At 51.8% G+C, this 13,057-nt stretch overlaps 1 protein-coding gene across 1 annotated transcript in view; it reads right to left on the bottom strand.

Moving 5' to 3' along the window:
* Positions 1-610: 610 nt before the first annotated feature.
* The window catches only part of LOC144593819 (PR domain zinc finger protein 1-like), a 52,483-nt gene continuing 40,036 nt past the window's right edge, over positions 611-13,057 (bottom strand). The window contains 3 exon segments of the mRNA XM_078399937.1: positions 611-1,165; positions 3,790-3,918; positions 7,127-8,181. Coding sequence (XP_078256063.1) covers positions 611-1,165; positions 3,790-3,918; positions 7,127-8,181 — 1,739 coding nt within the window.

The following is a 13,057-nucleotide window of genomic DNA, read 5'->3' as shown; positions in this document are numbered from 1 at the left end:
AGTGGAGACTTCCAGCTTTGGCAACACACCGCATTGGGCCACAAAACTATTTTCAAATATTCCAATTTAAATGTTCAAATCGCCTTCCCACTCTGAACCCCCCCCCCCCTCTCCCCCCTCCCCCGTTCATTTTAATTTAAAAAAAATCCTAACCCAGTGTAAAGTAACTATAAAGAATGGCAACAGAGAGAAGACACACATTTCCACCTGCGATCACAATGATTAATTTTGAGTCATTGTAAACATGATTGTTTTTTCAGGTAATTGCATAACGAAAGTACAATTGCATAATAAATTATTGACTATTCTTGGAAAAATAATTCTGCTTAAAATGATTGTCCCTTTAAGCATTTATTTTCTTTCTTTCATGTAAGGCTTGCCGATGTCAAAATACTTCACTGAGGATACCCTGAGATGAATGCCTGGAAGACCCTTCCGCTGAGGGCCAAGGGCAACTCCAACAAGAGATCGGTCAGTCAGTCCACCCTGAGGCTTTTTTTGTTTCCCGTGTGGAGATCTATGTACATTTATTTGAAAGCTTCCAAGCAGGGCTTGGCTCTCCGAAGTCATTAACGGTTGTGCCCTGGGAGATGAGGAATTCGGCCTGATCTCAAAAGGCCATGGCCTCCATGTTTTCCTGCTTGACCTTTACGGGCACCAGAGGTCGCGGGCTGCCGTGCGCCATTTTGACGGGCGGCGGGTCGTACAGGCCGCAGCCTGAGGTCGCCAGGTTGCTCCCCGGGCCCCTCTGGTAGGCGCCCTCCTCCGCCTCCCTCCTCAGCACGGTGAAGATCTGCTTCTCCACCGCGCAGCCAGCCTCATCGCCGCGGCCCATCTCGTCCAGCTTGTCCGCCCCGTCGCTGATGTCGAAGCGGTTGATCTCCTCGTTGAAGCGGTGGAGGTCCTCCAGCGAGCGGCCGGGGGCCGGGGACATGGGACAGTTGCCTCGCAGGTGGGCCTTCAGGCTGCAGTGGTGGATGTAGGTCTTGTGGCACTGCAGGCACTTGTGCGGGCGTTCCCTGGTGTGGAGTCGCTTGTGCAGCTTGAGGTGGACGAACTGGGTGAACTTGGCCGGGCACAGCTTGCACTGGTACGGCTTCTCCCCCGAGTGCAGGCGCAGGTGGGTCTTCAGGTTACTGGTGCTGCTGAACCTCTTGTGACACACCTGGATGAGGGGGACAAATAACAACAACAATAATAATAATAATAATATTCCTTTATTCGTCCCGCACCGGGGAAACTTGCGGTGTTTGCAGCAGCAAAGTGGATAGCAAGAGACATTCATTATAAATAAAAAATAAACACAAGGATAATTGTCATCATTTACTGTCTTTTTCCTTTACTAGACAATAAACAATAGATGCAGGAGTAGGCCATTCGGCCCTTCGAGCCAGCACCACCATTCAATGTGATCATGGCTGATCATTCTCAATCAGTACCCCGTTCCTGCCTTCTCCCCATACCCCCTGACTCCGCTATCCTTAAGAGCTCTATCTAGCTCGCTCTTGAATGCATTCAGAGAACTGGCCTCCACTGCCTTCTGAGGCAGAGAATTCCACAGATTTACAACTCCCTGACTGAAAATGTTTTTCTTCATCTCCGTTCTAAATGGCCTACCCCTTATCCTGGTCTGTTGACTGGTCTGCTGGGAGCAGTGCTGGTTGTGCAGTCTCACAGCAGCGGGAAGGAAGGACCTCTGATATCTCTCCTTCACGCACTTGGGGTGATGGAGTCTGTCACTGAAGGAGCTACTCAGTGTAGTGACAGTGTCCTGCATGGGGTGGGAGTCGTTGTCCAGCAGCGATGTTATCTTTGCCATCATCCTCCTCTCTCCCACCGCCTGCACTGAGTCGAGGGGGCAACCCAGCACGGATGGGTGACGTTTCACAGAGTGCTGGAGTAACTCAGCGGGTCAGGCAGTATCTCTGGAGAACATGGATAGGTGACGTTTCACAGAGTGCTGGAGTAACTCAGCGGGTCAGGCAGCATCTCTGGAGAACACGGATGGGTGACGTTTCAGGTTGGGACCCTTGTTCAAACTCACCCCGACCTGAAACGTCACTTATCCATGTTGTTAAGTCATAGAGTGATACAGTGTGGAAACAGGCCCTTCAGCCCAACTTGCCCACACCGACCAACATGCCCCACACCCCTCTAATCCATGTACCTGTCTAAATGATTGTTAAACGTTGCGATAGTCCCTGCCTCAACTACCTCCTCTGGCGGCAGCTTGTTCCGTATGCCCACCACACTTTGTTACCCCTCAGACTCCTATTTAATCTTTTCCCCCCTCTCACCTTAAATCTATGTCCTCTGTGTCCTTTGCCCCTGCTGTACACTGGTGCAAGATGTCAGGAGGCAGGGAGAGGGTTGTATTGCAGATCTAAGTTCAGACTGCAGACGCGTTGTCAACACTTGCATATTAACAAACATCCACAGGCCATTTGTTCTTGAACGACACCAGCCCACAAGTAATGTTTGCTTAAGACCAGCTAAATTTCACAGTCACATAAAAGACTAATTTCTCCCCAAGGCTGCAGAATTCTGCAGGATCGACAGCCTTACTGTAAATTCTGAATGAGTTTAGTTTAGTTCTGAGATACAGCGTGGAAACAGCTCCATCAGCCCATCTAGTCCACGCCGACCATCGATCACCCGATCACACTAGAGTTGTGACTTTACGCTTTTGAGATACGGTACGGAAACAGGCCCTTCGGCCCACTGAGTCCGTGCCGACCAGCGATTAACCCGTACACACCAAACTTTAGACTTTCGACACAGCGCAGAAACAAGGCCCTACTGTGCTGACCAGCGATCTGCCTGAATACTCGCACTATCCGACACACTAGGGACAATTTTTACCCAAAGCCAATTAACCTGCAAACACTGTATGTATTTGGAGTGGGAGGAAACCGGATCACCTGGAGGAAACCCACGCGGTCACGGGGAGAACGTACAAACTCCAGACAGACAGCACCCCGTCAGGATCGAACCTGGGTCTTTGGGGCTGTGAGGCAGCAACTCTACCGCTGCGCCACCGTAGTTAATATTGCTTTGGTAGATGACTGGTGCTGTTTTCAATCAGGCTGTTTCGCCACCTATGTGGATAGGATGGATTAGAGGGATGTGGGTCAAATGCAGGCAGGTGGGAATAGCGTAGATGAGGCACCTTGGCCGGTGTGGGCAGGTTGGGCTGTTTCCACGCTGCATGACATAAGCATGCATCGCAGCTTAGTTTGGGATCAGCTCCATCCAAGACCGCAAGAAATCGCAGAGAATTGTGGACGCAGCCCAGACCATCACACAAACCAACCTCCCTTCCACTGACTCCATCTACACCTCACGCTGCCTCGGCAAGGCCAGCAGCATCATCAAGACCCAGTCGCACCCCGGCCACTCCCTCTTCTCCCCTCTCCCATCGGGCAAGAGGTACAGACGTGTGAAAATGCGCACCTCCAGATTCAGGGACAGTTTCATCCCGGCTGTTATCAGGCAACTGAACCATCCTACCTCATACAGAGAGCAGTGCTGAACTACCATCTACCTCATTGGTGACCCTCGGACTATCTTTGATTGGACTTTGCTGGCTTTGCCTTGCACTAAACGTCATCATGAATCTGTCCCACTGTAAACGGCTCGATTGTAATCGTGTACTGTCTTTCCGCTGACTGGTTAGCGCGTAACAAAAGCTTTTCACTGTACCTCGGTACACGTGACCAGAAACTAAACTGAACAGAACTATGACTCGAGAGGAGCAGACAAAATACAGCAGTGAAACTCTTTGTCTACCTGGCATTCGTGTGGCTTTTCCCCAGTGTGGACGAGGTAGTGCTTCTGCAGGTGAGCCAGCTGTGTGAAGCCTTTACTGCAGGTCTGACACTTGAAAGGCCGTTCGCCACTGTGTACCCGCAGGTGGACCTGGTAAGACAGAACAACACTTGAGGCTCCGAACCCTTCGTTTTTAGTTTAGCTCAGAGTAGGGTTGCCAACTTTCTCACTCCAAAGTAAGGGACAAAAGGTGACGTCACCGCCCCGCGCCCCACGTGACCTCACCCATTGCCAGCGGCCACGTGCTCCCGCTCCACCAATGGCGGCCGCCCGGGCCAGGAGGCGGGTTGCTAGGCAACCTCTGTTAGTGGTGCCTGGGCCTCCGGGCCTACACTGTGCGGACCTACAGCGGCCCCCCGGGGCTACAGTGTCCGGGCCTACAGTATCTGGGCCTACAGTGTCCGGGCCTACAGCGGCCTCCGGGGCGTCAGTGTCGGGGCCTACAGTGTCCAGGCTTACAGTGTCCAGGCCCCCCCCCGGGCGGTCCCGTACGGGACAAACCAATTTAGCCCAATATACGGGATGTCCCGGCTAATACGAGACAGTTGGCAACCCTAGTTCAGAGATACAGCGCACAAACAGGCACTTCGGCCCACCTGGTCCGTGCTGACCAACGACTAGGCTTTAAACTTTAGAGATACAGTACGGAAACAGGCCCTTTAGCCCACAGAGCCTGCACCGATCGGCGATCCCCGCACATTAACACCACCTTACACACACTAGGGACAATTTACACTTATACCAAGCCAATTAACCTACAAACCTGTAGGTCTTTGGAGTGTGGGAGGAAACCGAAGAGTGTGAGAGGAAAAGGCAGATATAGATAGATTCTTGATTGGTACGGGTGTTAGGGGTTATGGGGAGAAGGCAGGAGATTGGGGGGTTAGGAGGGAGAGATAGATCAGAGAATGGAGAGTAGACAATAGACAATAGACAATAGGTGCAGGAGGAGGCCATTCGGCCCATCGACCAGCACCGCCATTCAATGTGATCATGGCTGATCATTCTCAATCAGTACCCCGTTCCTACCTTCTCCCCATACCCTTAAGAGCTCTATCTAGCTCTCTCTTGAATGTATTCAGAGAATTGGCCACTGCCTTCTGAGAATTCCACAGATTCACAACTCTCTGACTGAAAAAGTTTTTTCTCGTCTCTGTTCTAAATGTCCTACCCCTTATTCTTAAACTGTGGCCCCTTGTTCTGGACTCCCCCAACATTGGGAACATGTTTCCTGCCTTCTAACGTGTCCAACCCCTTAATAATCTTGATGGGCTAGATGGGCTATGGCCTCATTCTGCTCCTACACCTTATGAACCTAGAACTGTGTGCCACAGTGGTAGAGTCTGCACAGCACCAGAGACCAGGTTTGATCCTGACTACCTGTGCTGTTTGTACATTCTCTCTGTGACCACGGTGGGTTTTCTCTGGGCGCTCCGGTTTCCATCCACATCCCAAATCCGTGCAGGTTTGTAGGTTAATTGGCTCCTGTAAGCTGTGAATTGTCACTGTTGTGTGGGATAATGCTAGAGTACAGGTGATCGCTGGTCAGCGTGGACTCGGTGGGTCAAAGGGCCTGCTTCCGTGAGAAATGTTCCCTTGATTAGCACGGGTGTCAGGGGTTATTGGGAGAAGGCAGGAGAATGAGGTTGAGATGGAATGATAGATCAGCCAGGATTGAGTGGCGGACTAGACTCGATAGACCTAATGGCCTACTTCATGTTCATATGTGTTAGGAGCAGAATTAGGCCATTTGGCCCATCTAGTCTACTCTGCCATTCAATCATGTTCATTCATCTTCTGACTAAAGAAATCCTCCTCATCTCCTTCCTAAAGGAACGTCCTTTAATTAGAAACATAGAAACATAGAAAATAGGTGCAGGAGGAGGCCATTTGGCCCTTCGAGCCAGCACCGCCATTCACTGTGATCACGGCTGATCATCCACAATTAGTAACCTGTGCCTGCCTTCTCCCCATATCCCTTGATTCCGCCAGCTCCTAGTGCCCTATCTAACTCTCTTTTAAATTCATCCAGTGAATTGGCCTCCACTGCCCTCTGTGGCAGAGAATTCCACAAATTCTCTGGGTGAAAAAAGTTTTTTCTCACCTCAGTTTTAGTACGAAGCTGTGGCCACTGGTTCGCATTGGGAGAATTAGTCAGGAGAGTTAGACAGGGGAGGTCGTGAAAGGCTTGGAAACATCCACTAGTGGAAACATCCACTCCACGCCCACTCTGTCCGGTCCTTTCACTATTCGTATTCTGTTCCTGTAACTTATGAACGTACTGAGTTGTTTACAGCTCTTGGGGCGATCGGAATCACGGGGAGAAAGCAGGAACGGGGGTACTGATTTTGGATGATCAGCCACGATCACATTGGCTCGAAGGGCCGAACGGCCTACTCCTGCACCTATTTTCTTTGTTTCTACATAGAACAAAACCATCCACAAGGTCATAAGGCCACAAGTGACAGAAGTAGAATTAGGCCATTCGGCCCATCAAGTCCACTCCGCCATTCAATCATGGCTGATCTATCTCTCCCTCCCAACCCCATTCTCCTGCCTTCTCCCGATAACCTCCGACACCCGTACTAATCAAAAAGCTCTCTATCTCTGACTTATAAATATCCACTGACTTGGCCTCCACAGTCTTCTGTGGCAAAGAGTTCCACAGATTCACCGCCCTCTGACTAAAGAAAACCCTCCTCATCTCCTTCCTAAAAGAAGGTCCTTTAATTCTGAGGCCACGAGCAATGGACAATAGACAATAGGTGCAGGAGGAGGCCATTCGGCCCTTCGAGCCAGCACCACCATTCACCGTGATCACGACTGATCATTCACAATCAGTACCCCGTTCCTGCCTTCTCCCCATACCCCCTGGCTCCGCTATCTTTAAGAGCTCTATCTAGCTCTCTCCTGAAAGCATCCAGGGAATTGGCCTCCACTGCCTTCTGAGGCAGAGAATTCCACAGATTTACAACTCTCCGACTGAAAAAGTTTTTCCTCGTCTCCGTTCTAAATGGCCTACCCCTTATTCTTAGACTGTGTGTGGCCCCCGGTTCGAGACTCCCCCCAACATTGGGAACATGTTTCCTGCCTCTAACGTGTCCAACCCCTTTAATAATCTTATACGTTTCGATAAGATCTCCTCTCATCCTCCAGTCTTTCAACATATGACAATCCCGCCATTCCGGGAATTAACCTAGTGAACCTACGCTGCACGCCCTCAATAGCAAGAATATCCTTCCTCAAATTTGGAGACCAAAACTGCACACAGTACTCCAGGTGCGGTCCCCTCACCAACCTTGAGGTTTGACAGCTGCCCGAAGGTCTTGTAGCATATGTTGCACTCGTACTTGATCTTGCCGTTCTGCTTCTTCAGGGGGTACGGCAACGTCTTGTATCCTGTCAGGTTCCTCTTGGGTTTCAGGAGATCCATCGCCTCTTCCGCGTGATCGTGACCGTGACCGTGACCGTGACCGTGGCCGTTGCCGTTGCCCAGGCCGGCTGAGGTAGGTGTGGGCTGAGCGGCCGGGTGGTCGGAGCGGGCAGCCGCCGTGCCCGCGCGCGGCGAGGAGTCCCCGTGGTCAGGGGTCACGGCGCGGCCAGCGGCGGTGAAGGCGCTGTGGCGGGCGGGGGCCAGGAAGTCCCTCGGCCGCTCGGGCAGCTGCAGGAGACGGCGGGCCCTGTCGTCGGCGGGTAGTGCGGGCTGGCTGAAGACGTGGTGGGGGAAGCCGCCGTAGAACGAGTACATGCGGGGCAGGAGGTCCAGGTTGCCGACCGCGGCCAGCGGGTTCAGCCCGTGGCAGCCCAGCGGGTAGTGCGGCAACATGAGCCTGGAGTACTGCGGGCCCACAGGGCCGTAGGGATGGAGGAAGGGCAGGTGCGGGGGAGGGGGGTAGGGAGGCAGGGAGCCCAGGCCTTCCCGGTTGTAGGGCCCGGTGGTCAAGAAGGGGAACGCTTGCTTGCGCCCCTCCGCGGGCGGGGCGAGCGGCGGCAGCGGCAGGCTGGACTCCGGGCTGCCGTGCGGAGTCAGGCTCTTGAAGCCGCGGTCCGGGCTGGGGGCGAGGGACGGCGGCAGCGGCGATCGCTTGGCGTAGGCCCGCATGTCCGAGCCCTGGGTCTTCGCATAGTCCTGCGGCCTCACGGGGTAGATCACCCGCGGGAGGAAGGTCCGCTCCTGGCCGTGCTTCCTGCTGAAGTCCTCCATCTCTTTCCCGGGGACGGCCATTGGCTGCACTGCCTGCACCCGCTGGTTGTCCTTGGTCGGGCGCTCTCCGCCCGCGAGACCTCGGCGCGGCGCGACATCGCCTTTCACGGTCCCGTTCCCTCCCGCCGGGCACGCCTTCCCTCGAAGCTCTGCAGAAAGAGTGGAAAGATCACAAACTGAGGTAGGTTCACCAGGTTAATCCCCGGGATGGCGGGACTGTCATACGAGGAAAGATTGGGAAGACTGGGCTTGTATTCACTGGAGTTTAGAAGGATGAGAGGAGATCTTATAGAGACGCATGAAATTATAAAAGGACTGGACAAGCCAGATGCAGGAAAAATGTTCCCAATGTTGGGGGAGTCCAGAACCAGGGGCCACACAGTCTAAGAATAAAGGGGAGGCCGTTTAAAATCGAGATGAGAAAACACTTTTTCACTGCAGAGAGTTGTGAATTTGTGGAATTCTCTGCCACAGAGGGCAGTGGAGGCCAATACACTGGATGAATTTAAAAGAGAGTTAGATAGAGCTCTAGGGGCTAGTGGAATCAAAAGATATGGGGAGAAGGCAGGCACGGGTTACTGATTGTGGATGATCAGCCATGATCACAATGAATGGCGGTGCTGGCTCGAAGGGCCGAATGGCCTCCCCCGGCGCCTATTTTCTATGTTTCTATCACGTTAGGAAGCAAATGGTGGGGAGATGCTGCAATGTTTGCAACGAGCTACCAGGCGAGGTAGTTGAGGCAGGTACTACATCAACATTTACACGCCTAAGAAGTAATTAGACAGATATGTGGATTGGAAAGGGCTAAATGCAAGCAGGTGCTACTGGTGTAGTTTAGTTTAGTTTAGAGATACAGCGCTGAAAATACACCGAGTCCTCACCGACCAGCGATCCCTGCACATTTTAACACTATCCTACACACACTGGTGACAATTGATATTAAAACTAAGCCAATTGACCCACAAACCTGTACGCCTTTGGAGTGTGGGAAGAAACCGAACATTGGGTGGCATGGTGGCGCAGCGGTAGAGTTGCTGCCTCACAGCGCCAGAGACCCGGGTTCGATCCCGACTACGGGCGCCGTCTGTACGGAGTTTGTACGTTCTCCCTGTGACCCGTGTGGGTTTTCTCCGAGATCTTCAGTTTCCTCCCACATTCCAAGGACGTACAGGTATGTAGGTTAATTGGCTTGGCAAATGTAAAAATTGTCCCTAGTGGGTGTAGGATAGTGTTAATGTGCGGGGATCGCTGGGCGGCGCGGACCCGGTGGGCCGAAGGGCCTGTTTCCGCGCTGTGTCTCTAAACTAAACTAAACTAAACTAAAATCTCACTGAAAACCTGCGTAGGTCATGGGGAGAATGTACAAACTCCATACAGACAGTATCCATGGTCAGGATTAAACCCAGGTCTCTGGCGCTGTAAGGCAGCAACTCTACCACTCCTAAATGGTGAGTATACAGAACGAGCTGCCAGAGGGGGGTCGTTGAGGCAGCTGCTACATCCACAATTTAAGACATTTCATCAGGTACAGGGACAGCAAAGGTTTGGAGGGATATGGGCCAAACGCAGGCAGGAGGGACCAATGTGGCTGGGACATGTTGGCCGGTGTGGGCAAGTTGGGCTGAAGGGCCTGTTTCCACGCTGTATCACTCTATGACTCTAAGTTGCTCGTGCTGAGTGGAGCTATGTTTCAGGGCGGTCACGGTGGCGCAGCGGTAGAGTTGCTGCCTTAGAGCGAATGCAGCGCCGGAGACTCAGGTTCGATCCTGACTACGGGTGCCGTCTGTACGGAGTTTGTACGTTCTCCCCGTGACCTGCGTGGGTTTTTTCACCGAGATGTTCGGTTTCCTCCCACACTCCAAAGACGTACAGGTTTGTAGGATAATTGGCTTGGGCAAATGTTTTTTAAAAATTGTCCCTAGTGTGTGTGTAGGATAGTGTTTGTGTGCGGGGATCGCTGGGCGGCGCGGACCCGGTGGGCCGAAGGGCCTGTTTCCGCGTTGTATCTCTAAACTAAACTAAACTCAACTAAACTAAACCACAAACATCTACAGCGAGCTTTAGCTTCGAAATTTCCCAAGCTATTTTTATTGAGTGCTCATTTCGATAGTCACAATGTTCACCACATTGCCAGACAATGGCCAGCCCACTGGAATCCTGCAGACTGCAGATCAGTTCCTGCGGTGATATCGCTGTGAAGCAGAACCCAAACTCAAACATCCTTTTCATGTTTGCCAATGAGGCTTTCCTTGGCAGGAATGAAAGGCTTTTAATGTGGCCCGCTGGTCTTCCCTCAGTTTACACGTCGCTGTGTCAGGGCGGCCTACCTTATGAACTAACTTATCAGCTTGTTCCCCTTTTCCAGCTTTCTTCTCCCTCCCGCCTCCACCTACAATCACTGAAGAAGGGTCCCGACCCGAAACGTCACCTATCCATGTTCTCCACAGATGCTGCCTGACCCGCTGAGTTACTCCAGCACTTTCTGTCCTTTTGTGTATTATCCATCATCTGCAGTTATGGAGTCAAAGAGTGGTACAGCGTGCAACTTTGTGCCCTTTGGCCCGACTTGCCCACACTGACCAACATGTTCCATCTACACTAGTCCCACCTGCCTGCGTTTGACCCATATCTCTCCAAACCTGTCATATTCATGTGCCTGTCTAACTGTTTCTTAAACTATGGGATAGTCCCAGCCTCAACTACCTCCTCTGACAGCTCGTTCCATACACCCACCACCCTTCGTTACCCCTCGGGTTCCTATTAAATATTTCCCCCCTCACGTTAAACCTATACCCTCTGGTTCATGATTCCCCTACTCTGGGCAAGAGACTCTGTTCTTTGGTTCTACATTCTAGCTTTAGTTTAGTTTAGTTTAGTTTACCGATACAAGGCGGAAAGAGGTTCTTCGGGCCAACGAGTCCGCGCTGACCAGCGATCCCTGCACATTATCACTGTGCCTAAACACACTGGGGACAATTTCAGAACAAGGGGCCACAGTTTAAGAATAAAGGGTAGGTCATTTAGAACAGAGATGAGGAAAATCTTTTTCAGTCAGAGAGTTGTGAATCTGTGGAATTCTCTGCCTCAGAAGGCAGTGGAGGCCAATTCTCTGAATGCATTCAATAGAGAGCTAGATAGAGCTCTTAAGGATAGCGGAGTAAGGGGGTATGGGGAGAGGGCAGGAACGGGGTACAGATTGAGAATGTTCAGCCATGATCACATTGAATGGCGGTGCTGGCTCGAAGGGAAGAATGGCCTCCTCCTGCACCTATTGTATATTGTCTATAACACTGATACCAAGCCAATTAACCTACAAAACCTGTACGTCTTTGGAGTGTGGGAGGAAAACAAAGATCTCGGAGAAAACCCCACGCAGGGACACAGGGAGAACGTACGTACAAACTCCTTGCAGACATGACCCCGTAGTTAGGATTGAAGTTGGATCTCTGGCGCTGTTAGGTAGCAACTCTACCATATTTGGTGATAATTTCTTGGGAGGGGGTGGTGGGGGGGGGGGGGGGGGGGGAGGTGCAGGGGAAGGTTAGGAGGAGGAGGGGGAAGAGGGGGTGGAGAAATTCCAACACCGAGATCAAACCAAGTGGTCCATTTCCTCTGTGTTTTGTTTCCGCACTCTGTTTACCGTCCTTCTGCCCCGTTTCTGTCAATACCAGCGGTCTCTGGTGTAGGAGGGGACGCGTGACTTGGGCTGTCATTTAAAGATCGACAGCTCTGACCCATCAGACAAAGTGCTTTCGGAAGCCGGGGATGAGAGCGCTGCCAGGTTTCGGTGGCGTTGATGGACGATCGCTGCATCCCTAGCGATCACTGCCTATCTACTGTGGCAAGGCTAAATAAACAGGGCTGTGTGGACACTGCAGGAGAGGTGCTGATAGTTAGCACAGATAGTGCACACACACAGGCCACTAGACAAAAATAAATAACAGGGTTATCGGGAAGAGATACCCATCTCTCAAACGGGGCTTGGCGGGCAGGAAGTTCAAGTAGTCAGTGAACTTTTCTTAAGCCCTTGCTCCGGAAAGTGAACTGCCAGTGAGTCCCACAGCGTCCAGGTTAATGGATGGACGGGTTAGGGGAGCCGTGAAAGAAATGATGCGCCTGTGTGCAAACGAGCTACGGAGATCCGTGACGTGCTTTTCCAAGCCAGCCCCTTGTCCGAAAGGATCAGCTCAGCAACACTGGAACTTCGAAACATAGAAAACAGGTGCCGGAGGAGGCCATTCGGCCCTTCGAGCTGGATTCATTGTGATCATGGCTGATCGTCCGCGATCAGTAACTTAGCGCAAATGCCCAGCAAAGGTTCGGGATTTAGAGTCACAGAGTCGTAGATACAGCCTGGACCGTCAGTCGGCTTCGATAAAAATTGTCCCCGGTGTGTAGGATGAAACTAGTGTGCGCGGGTGATTGTTGGTCGACACGGACTTGGTGGGTCCTCGGCCTGTTTCCACACTGTACCTTTAAACTGTGCGGCAAACGGATAGTGTGCTAATATTGTCAGAGGCATGGAAAAAATCCCTTTGGCCCAACCTGCCCACGACGGCCAACATGGCCCATCTAAAATGGTGCTGGATCTCTAAACTAAACTAAACTAAACTAAACTAAACTAAACTAAACTAAACTAAACTAAGGGGGCGGCACGGTAGCGCAGCGGTAGAGTTGCTGCTTTACAGCGAATGCAGCGCCGGAGACTCAGGTTCGATCCTGACTACGGGTGCTGCACTGTAAGGAGTTTGTACGTTCTCCCCGTGACCTGCGTGGGTTTTCTCCGAGATCTTCGGTTTCCTCCCACACTCCAAAGACGTACAGGTATGTAGGTTAATTGGCTGGGTAAATGTAAAAAAAATAAAAAATTGTCCCTAGTGGGTGTAGGATAGTGTTAATGTACGGGGATCACTGGGCGGCACGGACTTGGAGGGCCGAAAAGGCCTGTTTCCGGCTGTATATATATGATGATATGATATATGAACTGTTTCCACACTATATATCTAAACAACTAAACTCCAA

The sequence above is a fragment of the Rhinoraja longicauda genome, chromosome 5 (genome assembly GCF_053455715.1).
Source record: "Rhinoraja longicauda isolate Sanriku21f chromosome 5, sRhiLon1.1, whole genome shotgun sequence".
NCBI classification, from domain to species: Eukaryota; Metazoa; Chordata; class Chondrichthyes; order Rajiformes; family Arhynchobatidae; genus Rhinoraja; species Rhinoraja longicauda.
Note: the sequence above shows the minus strand (reverse complement) of the source record. Positions and strands in the feature narration are given on the sequence as shown.